Source organism: Periplaneta americana, chromosome 3, assembly GCF_040183065.1.
Source record: "Periplaneta americana isolate PAMFEO1 chromosome 3, P.americana_PAMFEO1_priV1, whole genome shotgun sequence".
Classification (NCBI taxonomy): domain Eukaryota; kingdom Metazoa; phylum Arthropoda; class Insecta; order Blattodea; family Blattidae; genus Periplaneta; species Periplaneta americana.
This window is the reverse complement of record NC_091119.1, coordinates 161,081,056-161,105,163: the sequence shown is the minus strand read 5'-3', so window position 1 is coordinate 161,105,163 and position 24,108 is coordinate 161,081,056. Positions and strand designations below refer to the sequence as shown.

General features: G+C 39.0%; 1 protein-coding gene across 2 annotated transcripts in view; it reads left to right on the top strand.

The window, feature by feature from the left end:
• LOC138696777 (juvenile hormone esterase-like) overlaps positions 1–19,732 on the top strand; it is a 68,041-nt gene extending 48,309 nt beyond the window's left edge. For both annotated transcript variants that reach the window (XM_069822173.1, XM_069822174.1), the window contains exons 9-11: positions 8,681–8,831; positions 10,763–10,895; positions 19,291–19,732. In XM_069822173.1, coding sequence (XP_069678274.1) covers positions 8,681–8,831; positions 10,763–10,895; positions 19,291–19,474 — 468 coding nt within the window. In that variant the 3' untranslated portion in view covers positions 19,475–19,732. The remainder of the gene's footprint in view (positions 1–8,680; positions 8,832–10,762; positions 10,896–19,290) is intronic.
• The last annotated feature ends 4,376 nt before the right edge of the window (positions 19,733–24,108 follow it).

Sequence of the window (24,108 nt, the reverse complement as noted above, 5' to 3'; positions counted from 1 at the left end):
CACTGAATTTTTAGTGCAATATATTATTTCATTAAATAGAAACGAAATCCTAGAAATCTGGCCTTTTTACCGCACCATACATGTACAGGGACATCATTTTATCTTTACTTCAATTTTTATTGTACCTGAGTTTTTGAATGTATTTCACTCCCACCCCTTCTACTAATGAAGTTCAACCGTCCTCCACACAGATTCAATAAGGGAAAGATTTATTAGTGTTGCAATGAGTAATATTAACATTGAGTAAATGATAGAATTAGGGGATAATGTTTTTTTTTTTTACTGTGTCTTTTGTATTTTATTGCGTGTGTGTGTTTTTATTTATATACTGTATTACCTTTATATTTATTATTTGGATTATTTGGTGCAGCTTCAACAAGAAACTGAATTGTTTATACTGTATATATATATATATATATATGTGTGTGTGTGTGTGTGTGTTTGTGTGTGTGTGTGTGTGTGTGTGTGACACTGTGCGTGTCTGTTTTTCATATCTCCCTTTTATTTTATTTGTATTATTTTTGTGAAATTTGGTATAAAGTTAGATTAGTTATAATAGTGGTAATCAATGATAACGGTAGTAATAATAATAACTGTTGTTTCACTATTTTATTATTAGTAGGTATTATTTTCGTTTTGAAGATTCAAACTGTGCATAGTTACAGCACGAATGGCCGTATGAGCTCGTGCAAAGGATTTTGTGTACATGAGTTTGTATAATTTATTATGCATCAATAAATGCACTTATCTATCTATCTATCTATCTAGTAAACAGTACGTTCCAAAAATATGTTCGCGTCTTCGAGTGACGAAAGAGCTTTCAATATTGAATCATATTTTCGCACAGGCACTGTCGTCCATTTGCCTACGTCGCATCCCGGTTTCCCCCACCTGCTTCTATTCACCTCTATGTAAAGGCTAGTTAATGTTATGTTTTATTTAACGACGCTCGCAACTGCAGAGTTATATCAGCGTCGCCGGATGTGCCGGAATTTTGTCCCGCAGGAGTTCTTTTACATGCCAGTAAATCTACTGACATGAGCCTGTCGCATTTAAGCACACTTAAATGCCATCGACCTGGCCCGGGATCGAACCCGCAACCGTAAAGGCTAGTGGCTGGGCTGTCTTAGCTCTTTTCTGAGAACATTAATTTCTGTCAGGAATTGGACGTCTACGTAATATTATACCCATAAAATTGTTTAAAATAACTTAAATAAAAGGGCCTCGTTAAGTAATTAACTGTCACGTGATTTCCTCCCTTTCTACGACACTGCAACATAACCACTTGGACGGAAGTAGATAGCATATTTTAGTAATTTTATCTTTTCGGATCGGGCAGAAGTGAAGATTGAATTTATAGTACGTAAGGTACTCTTTTATAGAGTAGGTACAGAATTATTTCAACATGAGTTACTGATACAAAGTACGAACCTGGTAATTGGAATTACGTACAATAGTCTATAGTGCGATGACATGCACATTAGAACTGAAGCCTGTATCGAAATGAACAGCCACCATTTTCAAAAAATGTATTTAAATATCCATACTATGATTATTTTTCAATTTAACTTCATTCTGTATAGTGTACACTAATGTGCTGTAGACAGTATAATATACACTGCATAATGAATACGTCCGCATGGACAGGTCAGTTCGTGAGTAAAAACACTCATTATTAATACTGTACTGTATTTTGATTAAGCAAAAACCTAATGAAAATTATCAAACTCAAAGTGTGATATTTCCTAGTTTACGTAAATGGATGAACTACTTTTCTTCGAACTCCAGTCGTGGAAGGGGGTAGCAAACGGTGTTTCCGGGTCTCAATAATTGATCCAAAGGTATAGCCAGGTTAATATTAAAAATGTTAGTAAAAAGAAAATGATGTGCCTGTAGAAACACCCAACGTTTCATTGATACGTATCCGCTTCATCAGTGCTGCGTATTGACTAGGAGTCTCCAAAGCGGTTGTTCGAGCGCTTTCAATCGGAGACCTCCAATTACCTACGAAAGATGCCGCAAAAACTTTCCTTTGCTCAAGACAAGAGGCTGCACATTATATCGTCGTTGTTCCTGCAATAATTCCTATGTGCAAAATATGAAAATTTTCAGTAGGAAGAAAAAACACATTTATTCTTACATTTTCGAAGGAAAGAAATACGGGGACATCACTTTATTTTTACCAACATTTTTAACATTAACCTGGCTATACTCGGAAACACTGTTGCCTCCTTCCATTACAGGGGTTTGATGTTACTAGTGCAATATGTAAACAAATCATTTTACTAGGTATAGGAGGAGAGAAAAGTAGTGTATACATTTATGTTGTAGGGAAATACGATATTACGATTTTCAGTTTGATCATCACTTTTACGGAATTTATCAAAATACAGTAGAGCAGTAACATTTTTTTTCAAAAACTCAACTTTTCAGGCGGCTATGTTCGTTATGTAATGTCTACTTTATTTAGCATATTAATTATTGATGTTAGCATACAATATAGAGAGTGCATTTAAATTGAGGGGGTTATAAGTAAAGAGCTGTAAGTGCACTAAAATTACTTTTGAGAAAATGGGATTTAAATATTTAAGCTTTCGTAAAATCGGTGAAATTTTTATTTAAATTTTAATGTGTGATGCGATTAAAATAACTCTTTGCCACTAAAATTTTAGATACTTTTGCTTACACTGGATGCACTTAACTCATGTTATTACAAATGTCACTAGCATTCCTTTGCTTCTAGCCATCTCAATTCAAAAAATGCTAATCTGAATTTTTAAACAAGTTGCTGAAAATGGTTGCCGTTCATTACAGTGCAGGCTTCAATTCAGTACGCATATTATTAAAATCATCTTGAAGCATATTCTCGGAAATTGAATTTATCGTTTCTTGAATATAATTTTTTAGTACGATATTATTAATATAGGTTCTTTCTTCTATAGAAAACGCAATCATATTTATGAAACACACTATACACTGCAGTGTTTACTTCACTGCTTGAAGACTTCGAATGCAACAGCGGCCGTAAGTTTGTGTGTCTGACGGGAGCAAGGACATTAGTGAAGGTGTGAGAGTGAAGTACATTCAGAAATGCAGGTACAATAAAAATGCAAGTAAAAATAAAATGATGTCCCTGTATAATTACATATAGGAGATTTTGTTATTTTCTGTATAACTATTTAAGTTATTTAATAAAGAAAAAATCTGAAAATTGATAAATATGCCGCATAGGAGTTATTGCCGGAACAACGACCATACGTGCTGTGGCGCAGAGGTACACTTTCCGCTGAGCATTCCTTAAATCGGATCACGCGGCGGTTAATATCGACGTATTTTTTTTTTTTAAATAAATGTGTAATTTTTGGGGCGTGTTAGTTATGTTATTCATGAAATTAATATCATAAAATTCGATTGTAAAATCTACAAAAAAGAAAAAAGCTTTTCAGTAGTAGGTAATGGAATGTTTGAGCCGTTCAGAGCAGAAGTGGTGTAAGTCAAGAATGGGTAATGAGGGTTAAAGTAAACATTCTGTAAAATACAGCGCAATGTAGCAATTAATATTCAATTTATTTAAACTATTAGTGGTCAGTGGATAGCAAGAACGACATGTTAATTGTTACTTTGCGCTGTATTTTACAGAATTTTTACTTTAAACCTCATTATCCAATTTTAACTTACACCGCTTTTGCTCTGAACGGCTCATTTATACTTCTCCTGGAAGGACTCGTTTATTCACAGATAGTTACTATTAATTAGTCTAATCGGTTTAGTTTCACGTAAAATATAAATGAAAGAAATTTCAGAATAGTTGGATTAGTATATATTATAACAATATTCCACGGCTTCAGTCATTTCCACAATTGAACTACAGTAGAATGATTGTTAAGTTACAGTCAATTCAATAATTGTTTAAAGGGATATTGATACATACCAACATTATATATAATGGAGAAGAATTAGGTTTTGGAGAAGACGGTTTTTGTTCATTACTGTTTTTTCCATGTAAAGAGAGGTGTTCCGCGTGTTTTTTCATAGCACAGCGTTCCTGAACTACTTTTCGTGTTATAGATTAAATGCCTACATTACATAATTTCCAGTAAAATGTTTCTCTACTTCTTACTACGATCACCAGCATATTCTTGAAGTACTGCATTCAACATCTTGTGATTCGAGGATTTAATTTCTGTCACGTTGAAAACCGCGTATTAAATTACACAACTCCACTGCGAACGTTAGGAAATAGTGAAAGTGCTTCTCTACTGTGCTTGTTATTGTAATGTAGCGACTAAAATCATCCACCCATAGTTGCAGATATATTGTGAGTTGTTTATATGAACAGAGCATAATATGCTAGTGCAATAGATCTATATGCCTGGTTACACTCAACCTGAAAGCAATGTTTTTATACAAAGTTCCTAAGGATACGTGCAAGACGGAGCCTGGTTGGCAGTTCGTAGCCTGACTGGTTACTTAGACGGAAGGAATGCCCGAACGTTAAGCAATGGAGGTCTGGTCGGTCGACTGCTACGTAGCCTGTTAGCCCATTGGTAGCTCGTAGAATGAATCACCTCATTTTTCCAGCTATCAGCGACCTAAATGTCTTTACTGCTGCGTCCTGCGAGTCCGTAGAACTTCCCCACGTGCTAAATGCCTACTGCTCGTCATTTCGGCACGTATAATAGATTGGGAAAGATTAATTTCTAACAATAATAATAATAATAATAATAATAATAATAATAATAATAATAATACTAATAATAATAATAATAATAATAATAATAATAATACTTACTTACTTATGGCTTTTAAGGAACCTTAATCGTGACAACGTTTTTTAGTTAATTGATGAACTAGTGGACTTACTCGTGTTAAATATGAAATACCTGTCCGGCTTACAGCTGTTTCAGTGCTTTACGCACCATCATCAGAGCCTACTAGATCGCGGCGTCATCTCGAACTTCTCTGCCTGTTAGGAGGGTGTGTTTTATCGTTGGAAGGTGTTGAAACGTGGAGTCGAATAGTGTGTGTGTACTGAAATTGATCTGTGTGTTGAGGATTTGATCGGGATGTGTTTTAGTGTGTTTGTATATTTCATATTGTTCCAGTGTGTTTAGTTTTTGGTTCTTGGGTTGTGTGTGTAGGAGATCTAGTAGGCTCTGATGATGGTGCGTGAAGCACTGAAGCAGCTGTAAGCCGGACAGATATTTCATATTTAACACGAGTAAGTCCACTAGTTCATCAATTAATTATATTCAAGTGTTAAAAGTGGTGTACGCAAGATTCAAAATGGAGTTTTTTTAGTTCTTTTAAGCATTCTGATTATTGTATTATGTCTCTGCCTTTAAAGCATTTTAGATAAGGGCGCAAATAGCCACAGATGTTGACGCGCCCTTTTTAAACCCCACTAGCTAACTTTAAGGAACCCGGAGGCTCATTCCCGCCCTCACATAAGCCCGCCATTGGTCCCTATCCTGAGCAAGATTAATCCAGTCCCTACCATCATATCCCACCTCCCTCAAATCCATTTTAATATTATCCTCCCATCTACGTCTCGGCCTCCCCAAAGGTCTTATTCCCTCCGGTCTCCCAACTAACACTCTGTATGCATTTCTGGATTCGCCCATACGTGCTACATGCCCTGTTCATCTCAAACGTCTGGATTTAATGCTCCTAATAATGTCAGGTGAAGAATACAATGCGTGCAGTTCTGCGTTATGTAACTTTCTCCATTCTCCTGTAACTTCATCCCTCTCAGCCCCAAATATTTTCCTAAGAACCTTATTCTCAAACACCCTTAAACTCTGTTCCTCCCTCAAAGTGAGAGTCCAAGTTTCACATCCATACAGAACAACTGGTAACATAAGTATTTTATAAATTCTAACTTTCAGATTTTTTGACAGCAGACTAGATGACAAAAGCTTCTCAACCGAATAGTAACAGGCATTTCCCATATTTATTCTGCGTTTAATTCCCTCCCGAGTGTCATTTATATTTGTTACTGTTGCTCCAAGATATTTGAATTTTTCCACCTCTTCGAAGGATAAATCTCCAATTTTTATAGTTCCATTTCGTACAATAATAATAATAATAATAATAATAATAATAATAATAATAATAATAATAATAATAATAATAATAATAATAAATAACAATAATAATAATGTTTATTGTCAGAAAAATACAATACAAAGAAATTATAAATTTGCAACATTCTATCATTCCCCTAAAAGGAAGTGTTCTCGTGCTCAGGGGAGGATTCGATACATAATAAATGTAGACGCATAAATTACAACATAATAACATCTAAAAATTAATCATTACTCATAACAAATTGCTTACATACATTTTTGAATTTCAAACTGTTGGAGATAAATAGATGTGCGTATTTGTTTATTAATTTGTTATAAATTCTAGGACAGATGTTAGTACTTTGGTTGAAAGCAATGCTCGCTAAACACTAAACACCTGGATTCCAAAAAGACATATTGTATTCATGTTTTTAGTTTTGTTTGTGAGTATATGACATGAAATATGTGTGATTTTTATATATCAAATTTAATAAAGCATTGATATGAATTTGATAGATTTACAAGGCTTTAAATTCTAAAAACAATTTATCGGTAGGATAATCAATGTTTACACATTTTGAAATCAGGCTCAACCCGACCACCAAAGCCCATATCTTATTGTGAAATTGTGAGATGAAGTAGGAGTTGAAATGGATACTAATAAAGGTAAAGGTAGCTCCTTCACATACCATAAAGCGCTGGGGGGGGGGTTGTAGAAAGGGAAGAAATCACGTGACAGTTAATTACATAACAAGACTCTTTCATTTAAATTATTTTAAATAGTTGTATAATATTACGTAGACGTCCAATTCCTAACAGAAATTAATGTTTTCAGAAAAGAGCTAAGACAGCCCAGCCAATAGCTGGCGAATAAAACCTGGTGGGGGAAACCGGGATGCGACGTAGGCAAATGGACAACAGTACCTGTCCGAAAATGTTTCAATATTGAAAGCTCTTTCGTCACTGGAAAACGCGAACATACTTTTGGGACGTACTGTTTACTGTGACCGTAATGCTACTATGGCTGTATATGCGGTCTTGGATCTGTGTGGAGGACGGTTGAACTTCATTAGTAGAAGGGGTGGGAGTGAAGTACATTAAAAAAATCAGGTACAATTGAAATTGAAGTAAAAATAAAATAATAATAATAATAATAATAATAATAATAATAATAATAATAATACTGGCTTTATTTAACCTGGCAGAGTTAAGGCCTTAAGGCCTTCTCTTACACTCAATCAGGATTAAAACTTGCTTACACAGTTGATCATAAAACTTGATCAGAATTAAGTAATTACATACTGATTACATAATGAGATCAAAAGAGGTAGTTACATAAAATTTACCTCATAAAATAAAAATAAACATAGTGAAATACATATTAATTTGTTAGAATCGAATGAGAATTACATAAAAACAGAAGCCGATAATTCAATAAAAAAAGAAAAATGTACACAGTAAAAAAAATAAAATAAACACATTAGTATACATATTAATATTAGATTACAATTAAGTGGGACTTACATAATTAAATCAGAAACCGACAATTGAATAAAATGTACAAAAAATAGATTAATAATAAAAAACAACAACACAGTGGGATACATATTGGCGTTAAGTGATAAATAAACACGATTTAGATAATAAAAATTAAAAAAAAAATAATAAATACAGTGGAACACATTTGCAACACGTTAGGTCTGGCAACTCATCATAAGATACTTTTCTAATTTACATTTAAAGGAAATTAAAGTTCGGCAGCCCTTGACTTCAGGCGGCAGAGAATTCCAGTGACGAGAAGTAGCAACAGTGAAAGACGAAGAATAAATAGATGATGTGTGGAGTGGTATTTCTAGCGTGTTGTCATATTGTGACCGAGTATTTAAGTTATGATACCGAGAAAGACTGTGGAATCGGACAGATAAGTAAGAGGGAGTAGACGTGTGCAAAATTCGGTATAAGAGAGAAAGGGAATGTAACTTTCTCCTCTCATTTAACCTGAGCCACAATAATTTATCGAAAGAAGGCGAAATGTGATCGTAGTAGCGGACATTACAAATGAAACGAACACGCATTATGAACACGTTGCAGTTTCTGGGATAAATCCACCCCGAGATCACTGAATAAAGCGTCACAATAATCGAAATGAGGCATAATAAGAGTCTGTACAAGAATCTGCTTTAATTTAGCTGGATAGTGGTACAATCTTTTTAATGAGTGAAGAGTGGAAAATACTTTCTTGCATGTGTGTTTGATGTGCGTGTCCCAGGTAAGGTTAGATTCAAAATGAACTCCCAGGTTTTTTACAGTTGAACTGAATGGAATGATCGCTTTATTCAGAGTCACAGGAGGAAGGTTGAGCTTATTAATATCGGGGATTAATCTTTTATTCGAAAATAAGATAGCCTGTGATTTATCTGTATTTAAGTTAAGTCCGAATTGTTGAGATCAAGATGAAACGGATTCGAGATCTTTATTGAGTCTATTAATACTCACTTAGTCTATCAGGACTGGCGGAAATGTATAATTGAACGTCATCTGCATGATGTCCCTGTATATTTGATATAAACCAAAACTTATTATTAATCATTTATTATTATCATAATTTACAGTTGTATTCCGAAGTCGTGGTGACAAAAGATGTGTACTGCACTATTAAGCTACAGGCAGCCAAGTCGACAAGTCCTATTTATGTGTATCAATTCTCATTCTATGGTTACATGAACATCTACAAGGCCAAGTATGGAGGCAGTGACATACCAGGTAGGCAGTAGCATTGAAAGTAATATTATTTCTTATTAGTTTCTCTGTTCTGTTCCATTTTTGTAAGTTGCACACAAACTGCATGCACATGAGCAGAGACAAAATCACTATTAAACAACGAGCGAAAAGCTATAAAGTGAGCAGTTTTGTGTAAGCGATTCAAATATTTTAATATGAAAATTGTGTAATAAGAGGTTGTTTTGGGGAGAAAAGAGATGTATTGGAAAAAACACATAAAATCTAATCAACACGTACCCGCAAAGGAAAACTACCTTTCAAAAACAACTGAAGAACAACATGGAGTTAAACGGCAAGCAACAATTTCAGAGCTCGAAAGCAAAGCAAACAAATGTAGCTTTTCAAAATTCTAAATCTTGATTATGATGCATGTTCTTGTGTATCATATCAAGATTACTGTTTTCCAACCAGGAGATTAACCGTGAAAGGAATGTGCTTACTATTGGAGCGAAGTAGATAGATAATATTACCGTTATAACGTCAGTTTAAAAACATGCGCTCTCCTGCATATGTTATTTCCTGTATGGAGGGATTTAAAAGACCAGGAGATTAACCGTGATCTAATTTTGTAACTAGGGTAGTATAAGTATGTATCGTTTGTACTTTGAGAGTTAGCCAATGGAGATGCGTGTACCCACGTGTGTGACCTTATGACATCAACATCCATCACAGCATTACTCCGCTGCGTCTCATTCCCCTGAGACTTTCTCCTGGTTGGAGTACAGTAGCTTTAATTTCTATTATTTTATGCATGTTGAATTTATGCTTATAATTGTACCGTTTGGCGGTAAATTAAAGAATCACGGCCGGCCACTTTTTATTTCCGGAATTGTACTTGAGTTTAGTAGTAACTTCCTATAGTGATTTACAGACCAATTATTTAGTCCTGACAACTCAGCGACGCGAAAGAGAGGAAGTAATAGGAGTAGTGGCGAGAGTTTCGGTGTAGAGATAAGGGAGAGCGGTCGGTAAGGAATGCAGTGCAGCTTAACTGTACTGGAAACACAACGCTATACCGCATGCGTGACATCCGATCGCTCTGACTGCAGGCGACAGAATAACCTGAACATCCCTTGGCGTAACTTGGACTCGCCTAACCCAGGCGCACTTTGTCGGCAATTGTCAGGACTAAATAATCGTACTCTACACAGAGAAATATAATTCCGGTGAAATGAGTCCCGGGTTCAGCACCAAAAGTTACCCAGCATTTGCTCATAGTGGGTTGAGGGAAAACCCCAGAAAAACTTCAACCAGGTAACTCGCCCCGACCGGGAATCGAACCCGGGTCACCTGATTTCGCAGCCAGACGCACTAACCGTTACTCCACAGGTGTGGACTATTTGGCCAGATGAGGCCGAGGATTCTCCATATATTATTATCTGACATTCGCCTTACGGCTGGGGAAAACCTCGGAAAAACCCAACCAAGTAATCAGCTCAAGCGAAATTCGAACCCACGCAACTCCGGATCGGCAGGCAAGCGTCTGAGCCGACTGAGCTACGCCGGTGGCTCCATTTTATTAAGGATATTTTAAACATACATCATGCTTTTGTTTCTGGCGGAACTCGCCAGATAGACGTTCCGGCACATATTTTTCATCATGGAACCGAGAAATGCGTTAATAATTGTTTTAACATAAATTTTCTTCGAGCTCGTCTAGGCCTTGAAACTCTTGAAGTTGGACGAAAAGGAGGTTAAAAGCGAAAAAAAAAAAAAAAAAAATCCCGTGCTCTGCACAGTAATCATCTCTCCGTCTAATATAACATAATATTCACCTTTTCCTCCAGAAGAAAAGCACTGGTTACAAAATTAATATTGAAAGAAGCAATAACAAATCTATTAAACGTATCATTTAACAGAATTATGGTTATGTACAGTAAGTGTACATACTAATATTTCAAAATCAATTCTAGGTGCTGCCCACGCTGATGAGTTGGCATATCTTTACACATCAACATTCTCGAACAAGACATTTCTACCAGGGACCCCAGAGGTGGAAGTTTCAAGGAGATTAGTAAGGCTATGGACTAACTTTGTTAAAACCGGGTGAGTATGTTTTAAAACTCTTTCATTCGTTTAAGATAATTTCCGATGAGGATAAGGTGAAGCAAATACGAACATTGAAGTTGTCTATTCAGCCGCCAGGTGGTCTAGTGTCTAGAGCAGTGATGTCAAAGCAAGCGCATTTTTCTGACCTTAACGTCGTGCGCGGGCATGAAGCGCTAAGTATGGAAAGGGGAAGGGTTGTGTATATGAATAAGCAGCCTGTTGGGTTAAGAAAACAGTGGTGCACAAACTTCAAACGGAACGTGAAATTTTATGTCGTTATTTTTATATGGCTTCTTTCTGTTTGATATTATCTATATTGTCTGTAAAACAAAAGTACTAATACCAATTTCTTAATATTGCACTTGTGTTTTAAATCTTAATAACATAATAAAGAGTCAAGAAGGAATATTCACAGAAATTCCATAGTAGTATAATTATACTGTACTAAATGGATGAAACATCATTCATAAAGAAAGTGATATCTTGGGGGGGGGGGGAAGAGAGAGAGATTGAGTATGACATGATAAATTGGAATTATATTGATGGTACCTTTAGCCTTATAAAAGTAATCAATAAACTAATCAAAACAATATTATATTACAAAGCAAAGTTACCTAGGTGCTGTATATGTTTTAAGTGTAACTAATATTTCATAAGAAAACTCCCATCGCATTATGCTTTTAAGGTGATATTGGTGAGCAACTTCCTATCATCAGAGTATTAAATTATTTTCTCGAAATGTGCTGAAGCTATAGATCTGACATTTTTACAACATATGGGCACGTATCTTTTGCTTATGATGTAACAGTAGTTGCTTTGTTAATTCATTTCCTTACAAACAATTTCCATGCGAATATTTTCAAAATTTTCAATAAGCTATCTTCAGGAATACGTATTTACGATATATTAGATTTACAAAAATATTCTGTAAGGCTACTAAATAAATAGGCCTATACCTGAAAATTTCACTTTTCTATAGGAAAAGTTGAGAAAATATTTCTTTTGAATAAAAAATCAAACTTGTGGAAAATGAGCATTAAAATTAAAACTTACATTCTTATAATGCACTTATACTTCTCAGATAAATCTAAAAATTAACATGGATACAGTTTTAATAAGTTCTCTTCCCTTTATCTATTGAATCAGTGCTGGCCATCCCTGTAGGTATATAGCTCGACCAAGCGACATATAGGCTTACTTTCATCTGTCTCTTTCCTTTCCGGGTAAAGCGCTCAGGCTCTCCTGAGCTCTAAAGCGCGCGCTTGCTCCTATGGGCATCAATTGACATGACTGGTCTAGAGTGTTGGATTTATAATCCTACGGACCCGGGTTCGATCAGCGGAATATCGCCGACTTACAATCTGTGTTGGGCAAGCCCGTGGTTCAGGTAACACAGGGCCTTCTTCGGGAGCTCCGGTTCCCCTGAGGCATTCCAACAAATCTACATCATCATCTCATTTCGTAGCAGGTCTAGCATAGAGCACCCTGGGCAACGACTCTGTCGATAAATCGAATCTTTCATTTGTAAAACCACATGAGCCCACATTTTTACGAAAATGAGTTACTGGTCCTATAGGAAGCACTATGGATACACCCATCATTTCCAGTCAAAACAACATGAGTCCGAACATTACTAAGCATTATATAAAATCTTAAAATACTGAGTTCTTTGAAAACCATATCAGTCCCGGACTCATATGGCTTTAACGCTTAACGCCATGATGCAGCCATGACGCATTTGCTATCATGCACTTCTTTGTCAAGGTGTTGGACAGTGAGTGTAGTTCCAAGAGTTCTGTAGAAGATAAAATAATCAACAGTGTTCTATGACAGTACCTGTACTAGATAGAATAGACATTTTTAACAAAACTACGTCATTTGAAAGCAAAAATTAACAAGATGTGTACCTGTGTACCTTCAAGGACTTGTAGAAGTGCATGATATAAGGAGGAAATGTACCTATGACTCACTAACAATATAAATTGAAATCTTACAGCAAAGACTATTGCAATATTAGGCTTATACACTTGATTAAGAGGTGTACTTATGACACAATAACATTTAATTTAAAATTTTATAGCAATGATTATTGTAATACAGGCTTAAAAATTTCATTAAGAGCAGTGCCTGTGTTACTGTTGTACCGGTATTTTAAGTTAAAATTTTACAACAAAGATTATTGTAATTTAGACTTAAACGTTTCATTAACGGTCTTACTAATAAAAACTCTACATACAGACGTTTAACTGTCTTATACTTATACAATGAGTACCTCGTTTATAAGTCGTGTGTAAATTCCTTACTAATAATCACTATATACGTCGTGTATAACAGTACAGCTGTTACACAGCTACGTCATAGTTTCGTCATTACTTCGTTACGAAAGGTAATAGAATATCTGAGGTTCTCTATTGCATCCGGCAGAGCGCTCTAGTGTGGAATGTTAAATATCGATAGTACAACTGGCTCTAATCGATTACCACACTACATTTTGGTCAAAGAGTACAAGCTACAGCAATATTATTCTAATAATTCTATGATCTTTGGTTTGTTCTTCTGTGGTTACAAGGTAACCATCATCATAAAATGACAGTCGATACGAACAGCTGTTAGAGGGGCGGCCATTTTTTCCCCTATATACAACGCTTAAACAAGGGGTTTCGCGTATATAACTACCGCAAAGCAATTCCCAATGTATAGCTACAGCCTGTTTATACGTCCATAGCTTATTCACGGTTTATTAGTAAAGTTTTCTGTCTCAACTCTGCATAAGTCTCGTATAAAAACTATACACGGTTTATTAGTAAGACTGTAAGAGTAGTGCCTGTGAAACAGTAACATTTTAGTTGAAAGTTTACAGCAAAACTATTGTAATTTTATTTCCACTCAACAATAGGATTTTATTCTTCCAACAATAATTCCTTTCTACAATTCCCCTTAAACGCTCTCGTCAACAATTGGATTTTCACTCAACACAGTATTCGTTATAGCACTCCACCGACGACAATGACAATTTACTTGGACTAGTATGAACAAAAATGAACTGTTAATCTTAACTAATATTTACAAAGCACTATTTACAAAATCAGAACTATCAGTTCTCAGTTCACAGTTCTTCTAGCTCAGTCACTCGAGTTCACAGTATCTCGAACCACAGACCTTCAGAGACAGTCCACTGTACTCGAACTCAGGTCCCTCCAACTGCGGTCCACTGCACTCGAACTCAGGCCTTCGGATGCTGATACAGTTGCGGACGCACACTCGAGTCGAACTCCGGTACACAAGACTGGCTTGCTTGCTCTGGCTTACTCGCTGACTGAATAACTGAAAACTGAAACTGCTCGAGTTCGCTGGCGTTTCTTCTTTCATAGCGAAATCATAGTTGCGAGAAATTTCTACAGGTGTGCAGAGAATTATCTGGATATCTCCACTTCGATGCACTTCTCGAAGAGTCGGGAGGGTCCGACCCCCCTTTTCCGTACGCAGCAGTTGCGCGCGCGCACTCTTCCTCGTCGGGTAGGCCCTTTCCCCTCTCGCCGCGCGCCGTCCCTCAGTGCTCCGTGAAGCCAGCGCGATCTGCTTTCTTGTAGGACGCTGGTCGTGAGTTCGAATCTCACGTCGCTGTCACATTGCTCCCTCCTTAGGACTGCTCGTCTCGGGCAGTCCCTTGGTAGGCTGCTAGTCGGTCCAACGTTTAGGGTCCTCCGGCTGCTCCCTCCTTATGGTGGCGCCACCCCATCCTTGGCTTGGCTGGGCAGCGATACTCGTACTGCGTGGGCGCCATCTTGCTTTTCCCCTTGGCCCTCCAAGGAGAGCTCGCTGGCCACGGGTTGGTCTTCGGCGTCCATCAGGAACACTTCATCCCGACCAAGACGGAGTATACGGTGCCGGACGTCCACCGTCGCATCGAGTATCCGCATGGCGTCGAGTCCCAGGACGACGTCCTCGGTGATGTTGGCGACGAACACCCACATCTCCAGTTTCCTCTTCCCCAAGGTCAGGTCCAGGAAGACCTCTCTCTGGATGGGCAAGCTCTTTTTTGAGGCAGTCCATAGCGCGTATTGGCGCAGCGGCGTCCTCCCAGGTAGGCCACGCACGACGTCTGGTCTGGCGATAGTGAGCATCGCCCCGGTGTCCACCAGTACTCTGCATGGACGGCCTCTTATCCGTCCTTCAGCAATCAGCCCACCGTCGCATCTTCTGTCGACCGGTTTCAGGACGAGCCGAGGGGACAGTGATGATGGCGCCGACGTGCTCCTCCTAGCATCGGCCCCCTCTCTCTCCTGACTGTAGCCAGGTCGGTCGCAACTCCTCCGCAAGTGCCCAGGTTCACCGCAGGACCAGCAGGTGGGCACCCGTCGTCCCCGTTGCTCAGGCGACTGTTGGTTTCTCTCGGTGTCAGCCACCTCTCTCTCCTGCCGGTGGCCGGAGCGGTCGCAGTCCCTCCTTAGGTGTCCCGGTCTCCCGCAGGACCAGCAGGTGGGCGTCCGTCGTCTCCACCGCTCCGTTGACTGTTGGCGCTCCTCGACATCGGCCACCTCTCTCTCCTGCTTGTGGCCAGATCGGTCACAGTCCCTTCTCAGGTGTCCCGGTCTGCCGCAGGACCAGCAGGTGGGCGCCCGTCGTCTCCGCCGCTCCGTTGACAGTTGGCGCTCCTCGACGTCGGCTACCTCTCTCTCCTGCTTGTGGCCAGATCGGTCGCAGTTCCTTTTGAAATGTCCTGGTCTGCCACAGGACCAGCAGGTAGACGCTCCTCTCCTCTGCCGCTCGGGTGGCTTCGGTTGGCGCCCCCCAGCATCCGTCGCCGTGACGCTCCTGACCCAGTGCGGTGTTGAGACTCCCGCCGCCAACTTGGCTGCCTCCATCCTGAGGGCCGCCGCCAGAGCTGCGTTGATGGTGCGATGCTCTGCTAAGAGTAGCTGTTGTCTTATTTCCGGGTCTCGAACTCCGCTGCCGAAGGTGTAGGCCGCCTCTCCAGCGATGAAGTCATTAGGTAGGCCCCTGAGGGCCTTATGGGCCAGTTGTTCCACCGCCATCGCGAATTCTTGTAGGGACTCGCCTGACTGTTGGACCCTCGTTTTTAGTTGGGTCCTGAATGCTGCCGCAAGTTTATGGTCACCATAACGTCCCTCCAGGGCCGCCATTATCTCAGCGACTGTCCCATCTTCTGGAACGCTGTGAAGAATCTCCGACGCCTGTCCCTGAAGCGCGGCCAGCAGCTCAGTAGTTTTCTCTGCCGTCGTCCACCCATTATGCTCTGCGATGGCCTCGAACTGGCGACGGAATATCGCCCAAGACGTCGTACCGTCGAACTTCGGCGTCTTGACGTTGTAATGCCTGGCTGAAGGCGATGGTTCCGCAGGGCCACTATATGGAGTCCTCAACTCTGTGGCCGCTTCTTGCATGGCCCGTCGAACCTCCTCGGCAACTATCTGTTTCTGTTCTCTAGCCTGGCGATCCACCAACGCGAGGATGTGCTTGTTTTTCTTCAGCATGTCGGTCCATCAACGTGAGTATGTGCTTGTTTTCCTCGGCGTGTTTTTCCATCACCTCACTCGTCTTGTCCAGCTACTCGCTCGTCTGCTCTTGACTACGCTCGAGATCGCGGATTTTGCCGTCGAAATGGTCTACCTCCTGTCTCAATTCGGTCACTGTCTCGTTTATAGTTGTAAAATTCTTGTTTAGGTTGTCAAGGTCGGCTTTGAGTTCGTCTTTCACGATGGCGACAATTCCATCTACGTGGGCTGAAACGCTTTCAATTTGCGTAGTGACGTCATCTTTCACTCCGTTTATGTCGCCTTTCACTCCGCTTATGTCACTTTTCATCTCCGTTTTCACTTCACTTATATCGTTCTTAACCTCACTGATGTGCCTGTTCATGTCGTCTTTCATTTCTGCTTTTACGTCACTTATGTCCTTTTTCATTTCAGCTTTCATTTCCGCGATGGCTTGCAGGATTTGCTGTAGGTTCTCCATTGTCGATAATGTCCCGATTCTGACACCAATGTAATTTTATGTCCACTCAACAATAGGATTTTATTCTTCCAACAATAATTCCTTTCTACAATTCCCCTTAAACGCTCTCGTCAACAATTGGATTTTCACTCAACACAGTATTCGTTATAGCACTCCACCGACGACAATGACAATTTACTTGGACTAGTATGAACAACAATGAACTGTTAATCTTAACTAATATTTACAAAGTACTATTTACAAAATCAGAACTATCAGTTCTCAGTTCACAGTTCTTCTAGCTCAGTCACTCGAGTTCACAGTATCTCGAACCACAGACCTTCAGAGACAGTCCACTGTACTCGAACTCAGGTCCCTCCAACTGCGGTCCACTGCACTCGAATTCAGGTCACTCCAACTGCGGTCCACTGCACTCGAACTCAGGCCTTCGGATGCTGATACAGTTGCGGACGCACACTCGAGTCGAACTCCGGTACACAAGACTTGCTTGCTTGCTCTGGCTAACTCGCTGACTGAATAACTGAAAACTGAAACTGCTCGAGTTCGCTGGCGTTTCTTCTTTTATAGCGAAATCATAGTTGCGAGAAATTTCTACAGGTGTGCAGAGAATTATCTGGATATCTCCACTTCGACGCACTTCTCGAAGAGTCGGGAGGGTCCGACCCCCCTTTTCCGTACGCAGCAGTTGCGCGCGCGCACTCTCCCTCGTCGGGTAGGCCCTTTCCCCTCTCGCCGCGCGCTGTCCCTCAGTGCTCCGTGAAGCCCGCGCTATCTGCTTTCTTGTGGGACGCTGGTCGTGAGTTCGAATCTCACGTCGCTGTCACACTATGTTTATTTTTTGTAATACAAAACACAGCCCTCCTCTTGAAAGAATTATTTTATAGCCTATGTGTGTTTGTTTTCCTTGATGCGAACGTCATCTGTTTTCATCGTACAGCACCTCGTGCCACTACTACGCAAGTCATTGGCTCATTGCACAAACTCCGTAATAACTTAACTTTAAAGATTAATCTCTAATCATTACATTACATTAGGGCCTAATATTGCTGTAATATCAATTGTCACATGAATCAATTGTGCGTCCATAATACTGATGGAGTTAAACAGCAAGCACAATAAAAATTAAGACACCGATGTTTGCGTATGAAGGAGTGCCTATGCTACGCATGTGATGAGATCGCTGTAAATTCCCTACGGCTAATTTATGTTTATTTTTCATCATGTTCTTTTGCTGTGGTCGTGCCAGAGAATCAGTCCCAACCCGAGGCTTATTTGAAGGATTCGTAACAAGCTTTTTTTTTACGGTGATGGTTTGTTAGTCCTTCGACAAACCCCCAAGCTGGAGGACCACCCCTCATCGGCTCCGCGACTGCTTATTCGGTTGTGAAACTTGGACTCTCACTTTGAGAAAGGAACATAGGTTAAGGGTGTTTGAGAATAAGGTGCTTAGGAAAATATTTAGGGCTAAGAGGGATGAAGTTACAGGAGAATGGAGAAAGTTACACAACACAGAACTGTACTCATTGTATTCTTCACCTGACATAATTAGGAACATTAAATCCAGACGTTTGAGATGATCAGGGCATGTAGCACGTATAGGCGAATCCAGAAATGCATATAGTGTGTTAGTTGGAAGGCCGGAGGAAAATGACCTTTAGGGAGGCCGAGAATAGATGGGAAGATAATATTAAAATGGATTTGAGGGAGGTGGGATATGATGATAGAGAATGGATTAATCTTGCTCAGGATAGGGACCAATGGCGGGCTTATGTGAAAGCGGCAATGAACCTCCGGGTTCCTTAAAAGCCAGTAAGTAAGTAAGTAAGTAAGTTTTCATCATTTTCTCTTCTTCCTTTTCCAAATCTGCAACCAGTTTCATCTCATCGCAGTATTTAAGATTTATTCTATAAATACGTCGACCATAATGAGCTACACAAACTAGTTAGTTATTAAGAGTTGTAATCACAGCTACATAAACTACATATACTCCGTTTCTGGAATCTGCAGAGTACAGAAGACGAAACAAGTCCTTTGCGCAAGTGTGAGTGGAGGGGGACAGTCCAATGACCGCCCTGGAGGGAAGGCATTACTTAAAACGCGCGATCGACTGCATAGAGGGGATCATTTTTATCTGAACTCAAATGCAGTTTAAGATGCCACGCGCATCTTACTCCTTAGAGGCCCTACGCCGATGCAACCCGCAATATACTCCCGCACTGATAGGTCTGCCCATTCGCTCCACCCAAATGCGCTGACTTACTCTACAGAATCCAGAAACGTAATTTAGTTACCAATGTGTTCGCTAGAACTTAGCTAAATAAAGGAATAACACTAAATCAAGAATGTCAGCAAACCAGGCAACAACCGAGATCTTTAAAATTCAGCCCAATATAATGAACTCCATTCTTAATTACAGAAACCCGACGCCCGCGGCAGACCCGTTGCTGCAGAACATCACGTGGCCTCCGCTGACACAGAGGAAGTTTCCCTACCTGGACATCGACACCAATCTCACGGTGAAGCACAACCTGCTGAACAACACCATGAACTTCTGGGATCAATTGACCAGAAACTACACGACGCACTCCTTGTGCGGATAATCGGCCCTGACGTTGGAGTTGGTCGTGTGCAGTAATGTCAAGCTCAAATATGATTAAAATAATATTGAGAAAATTATGCGGGTATATTTAATTTATTTCGAAATAGGAATTAATAATTTAATGCTATAATATCTTCGTTATTAAACCATTTAGAGCCAGTTTACAAAATTATTTACAAAATAGATGGTTAGATGTCAATAAATTTGTCTATATTTGTATGTTACAAAAGAGAAAGAATAAATCTGAATAATAAAACAATTTTGCAGCATTTTGAAACCCTTACTTGAGTGCAGAACTAAGTAAATCAATATTACATACTGAATAGAATAACAAGAAAGCAACGTCACTGGTTACAATACAACACAAGTAACTTTTCCATATTTTCTGGGAAAAGATTACATCTTCTATCAGTTAATATTGTTTTGTACGACGAGAAACCGACGAAGCTCCATAAAGAAAAGTAATTTAGTAGATAGCAAAATTGATGGTTGAAACCCCATTAAAACATTAATTTGTACCAGGTCTGGGTGCTATTAACTCAATTGAGTTATGCAGGTTTCTCCTTAACTCCCGACTACACCTTCCCCGGCTGAGACGAGTACACAGAAAGTAAGTATTGCTCAGTGTCTGATTGTATAAGGCTTTTACGAACTTTCGGCTATCCCTGATCGTCTCAAATCCATCACAGTTGCTACTGTGTATTTGTTTATAAGGCATTGTAAGGGAAAGTGTCATGGGCAGCGGTTTCTGAGTTCCCCGTTGTACCCAGGACTGATTTACGTGTATGTAAGTAGACACGGTAACACTGTATGACTCACTGGATTCGAAGGAATGAGCGAAGGTCAAATAGAAACCACTTATTTTGTTCTGGTTCCTCGAATTTATTGACTCTACGAATTCAATTATTCTAAAGGGGAATTTGAAGATTCCACTTGCGCTCGAGAAGTCCGGAATGTCGGCGGAATGAGTGGCTTGGGATTTTCAAGTGTTTCCAGAAAAAACATCTCTGTTACCTCTTTATAATATCTGGAATGCCTGGTTCAGTGACAGTTATAGAAATATTAACGGAGAGGGAAAATAATGGAGATATGAAAACAATGGAATATTTTAATGACGTAATATTAAAATTTTACCAAAACATTATGAAATATATTTTATTTTATTTTAAATCCACGACCAACAGAAGCAAGCTTCCAATTATAGGTGGCTTACATGGATACATATATATAAAATGCCTAATAAGAAAAAACAAAACAAACAACACAAACGAAAGAAAGAAAATACATACCGGTAATAGATGCTAGAATATAATATTGCAGTTAATATAGTGCCAAATGTCAATATAATAATGCAAAATTATTTTAAAACTAGAGTAAAAAAAAAAACATTATGGTACACTTCTTCATAATTTAAATATCTAAGGAAATACCTACAATTCTTTTTAATATTGTATGAAATTTTTCAACTTTTAAACTGAAATCTAATTGAGAATCACAATTTAAAGACAGAGAGTTGTAAGTATTACACATAACAAACGACGAGGAGTTCTTGAAGAAAACAGTTCTAGGAATTGGAATAACAAAAGGTTGCCTATTATGTAATTCTGTTCTTTTTGCATTGAAGTGAAGGAATTTAAGAAAATCACAGTTATTCAATATACCGTTAACAGTCTTATAGAGTAAAATTTGACTATTTATTAATCGTCTAGATTTTAAAGTTTTATAATTAAATTATAAAAATAACTGACTACATGAAATTTGCTTTTCATAAGACGACGCGTGATTATTTTCATCATCATCGTCCTTGCAGGTATTAGGCCTAGTGGCCTGTTACGGTCTCCATCCATCTTTTCAGGGGGCGTCCCAAAGATCGTCTTCCATATGGTATATAGCGGAGAAAATTTGTCTTGGAAATCTGGAACGGTCCATTCTATTGACATGATTAAGCCATTTTTTCTATAGTGGTTGAGATGTTCATAAATAGGTGTAATTTTCAATTCTTTTGTAATTAGTTCATTCCTTTTGTGGTCAAGCAAGCTGTAGCCGGCAGTCCTCCTTAGAAATCTCATTTCCGCAGTTGTTAGGCGTTGAACATCTGAGTTTCGGACAGTCTAGGCCTCACTGCCTTACATGAGGACAGGTCTTGCTAGAACTTTATATGCTTTTAACCTAGTGTGTTTTTGGGTTTTCATGGTTGTGAAAACCTGGTTGATGGTTCTTAAGGCTCCATTAAAATGTTGAATATTTTAAGATATATCGGTAACAGGTAAATTTGTCAAATTATAACCTAAATATTTAAATGAGTTTACCTGTTCTAACGTATGGGTTCCAATGCAAATTTTACTCTTAACTGGCTGTTTACTTTGGAACGCCATAATTTTTGTTTTGTTTGGGGAAATTTTCATTTTGAAATTTTGTGCTATTATGTTCAGGTGATGTATTGAGTATTGCAGCTCGTCTTCATTTGTAGCAAAAAGAACCTGATCGTCTGGATATAATAATGTACCTAGAGTACAATTTCGGAAGAGCGGGATGTTTCCATGAATTGTTAGTCGCCACTGTCTGATAATGGAGTTGATGTATATATTGAATAAAAGTGGTGAGAGGGGGCATCCTTGACGAACTCCACAGTTTATCGGTCTCCATTCGGTATGTCCTGATCCAATAGTGATTTTGAAAATATTGTGGATATACAGGGTGCGTCAGAAAGAACGGATGGATTACAAACTATCAATACGCAGCGAGGGGAGGGATAGAGTGAGGGGGACCACGACTGTTGGATCAGCGAGAGAATGCAGTTTCAGTTGAGAACATGGTGTTGGTCTGGTGTACAACGTGCTTTCATCGCAGAGACATTTTTGAAAAATGAAGAGTCTGTGATCGTCACTCAGGACTCATTTCGACATCGGACGTCACGCTAGGATTCCAACTCGGGCGGCTTCATTTCGTACCACAGGTTCAACATTAAAGAAGAAATCACCTGGACGAACACGGAGCGCGTGTACTCCTGCAAATGTGGAGACAGACAGTAGGTTGTCCTGCCACCTCAACCATCAGCCCGCAAACATGATATTGCACTGAGATTGTCGAGGTTACGATAAGATCTCGCGCCCTGCGAGTTCTTTCTTTGGGACCACTTGAAGGCGTAAGTAACCACATACACTGGACGAACTGAAGACGGCGATTCGTGAAGAAATTGCGGCAATCCCACCAACTATGACTGTGAAAGTTACGGCGAACTTCAGAAAACGCCTCGATGCCTCTATCGAAAGCCAAGGACATCATATGGATGATGTTGTATACCGTAAATAAACTGCATGTATTGGTGAATCTGTTGATAACAATAAATTTTTGATTTGATGAATCCTTACAATTTTCTTGCCCTGTGAAATCCATCCGTTCTTTCTGACGCACCCTTTATAATTCGTAAATTGTTCTTATAATTGCGTTTGGAACTGAATCATCTGCCAAAATTTGAAAGAGCTTATTTCTGTCAACACGGTCGAAAGCTTTTTCGTAATCAATAAAAGCCAAGTGAGTTTCTTTATTAAATTCCCTATGTTTTTCGATCAAAATCTTCGAAGTAAAATATCCATCTGCGCAAGATCTGCCTTTTCGAAAACCGTTTTGTTCTTCACCAATGAGAGTTTTGTAGTGAGCTTCGAACTTAAGAGCTATTATTCTTGAGAAAATTTTGTATCCACTATTTAGGAGGCTGATTCCTCTGTAGTTTGTGCAATCTTTGATGTTTTTTAAAATATAAATAACGTAAAAATATTTTCTGTATCCTTTCTATTTGCAACTGATGGGACTGGAACTGAGGTGACCATATTACAGATCCATACTCTAGCTTACTCCTAACTAGAACATTATATTGCCGTTAACTGCATTCTACATAAAAATTATGTCCCTTTACCGTTATCGGGAATGAGTTAGAACAGCGGTTCCCAAAGTGTGGGTCGCGACCCGCAGGGGCTCGTGTAAGGGGATGAGAAGGGTCGCGAGATGATTTACAATATAAGCGAAATAGTACATTATGCAACGAGCCTATAATGATAGTAATTAAGACGCAAGTATGTTTGTTTATGAAACGAGCGCAAGCGAGTTTCATAATTTTCATACGAGCGTCTTAATTACCATTATAGGCAAGTTTCATACGACTTTTTATACTCTACCATATTTCTAACTTGAAATTATTCAGAAGTATCATTTTACAGTATTTGTATCTGACTCAAGATCGGAAGTGACCTTGTGCATAGCTCGTGTGAGATGTGCGCAGACGCGAAAGTATTGATTTTTTCCGAGGAACAATAATGTCATTGACCTTGATGTAGAGAATAACATGAACTAATTTTGGTATAACCTGGAAATTGATTTAGAATTGAAAAACGAGATGACAAATTTAATTTATTTGAATATTATTTACAATTAACGCTAATTATTATAGTAACAGAACATAACCTTCTGCGACAGTATTGGATTTGCAGCCTCCGTGACGTTTCCCTCGTTATCTTTCGATTGCATATCCGAGAATAATCGAAAACCTGAACTTTAATGAATAGATGTACTTTAATGACATGCATTAAAGTACTGCTACCAGGTGTATAATTACTACATTTCGGCATGGTAGAGCAT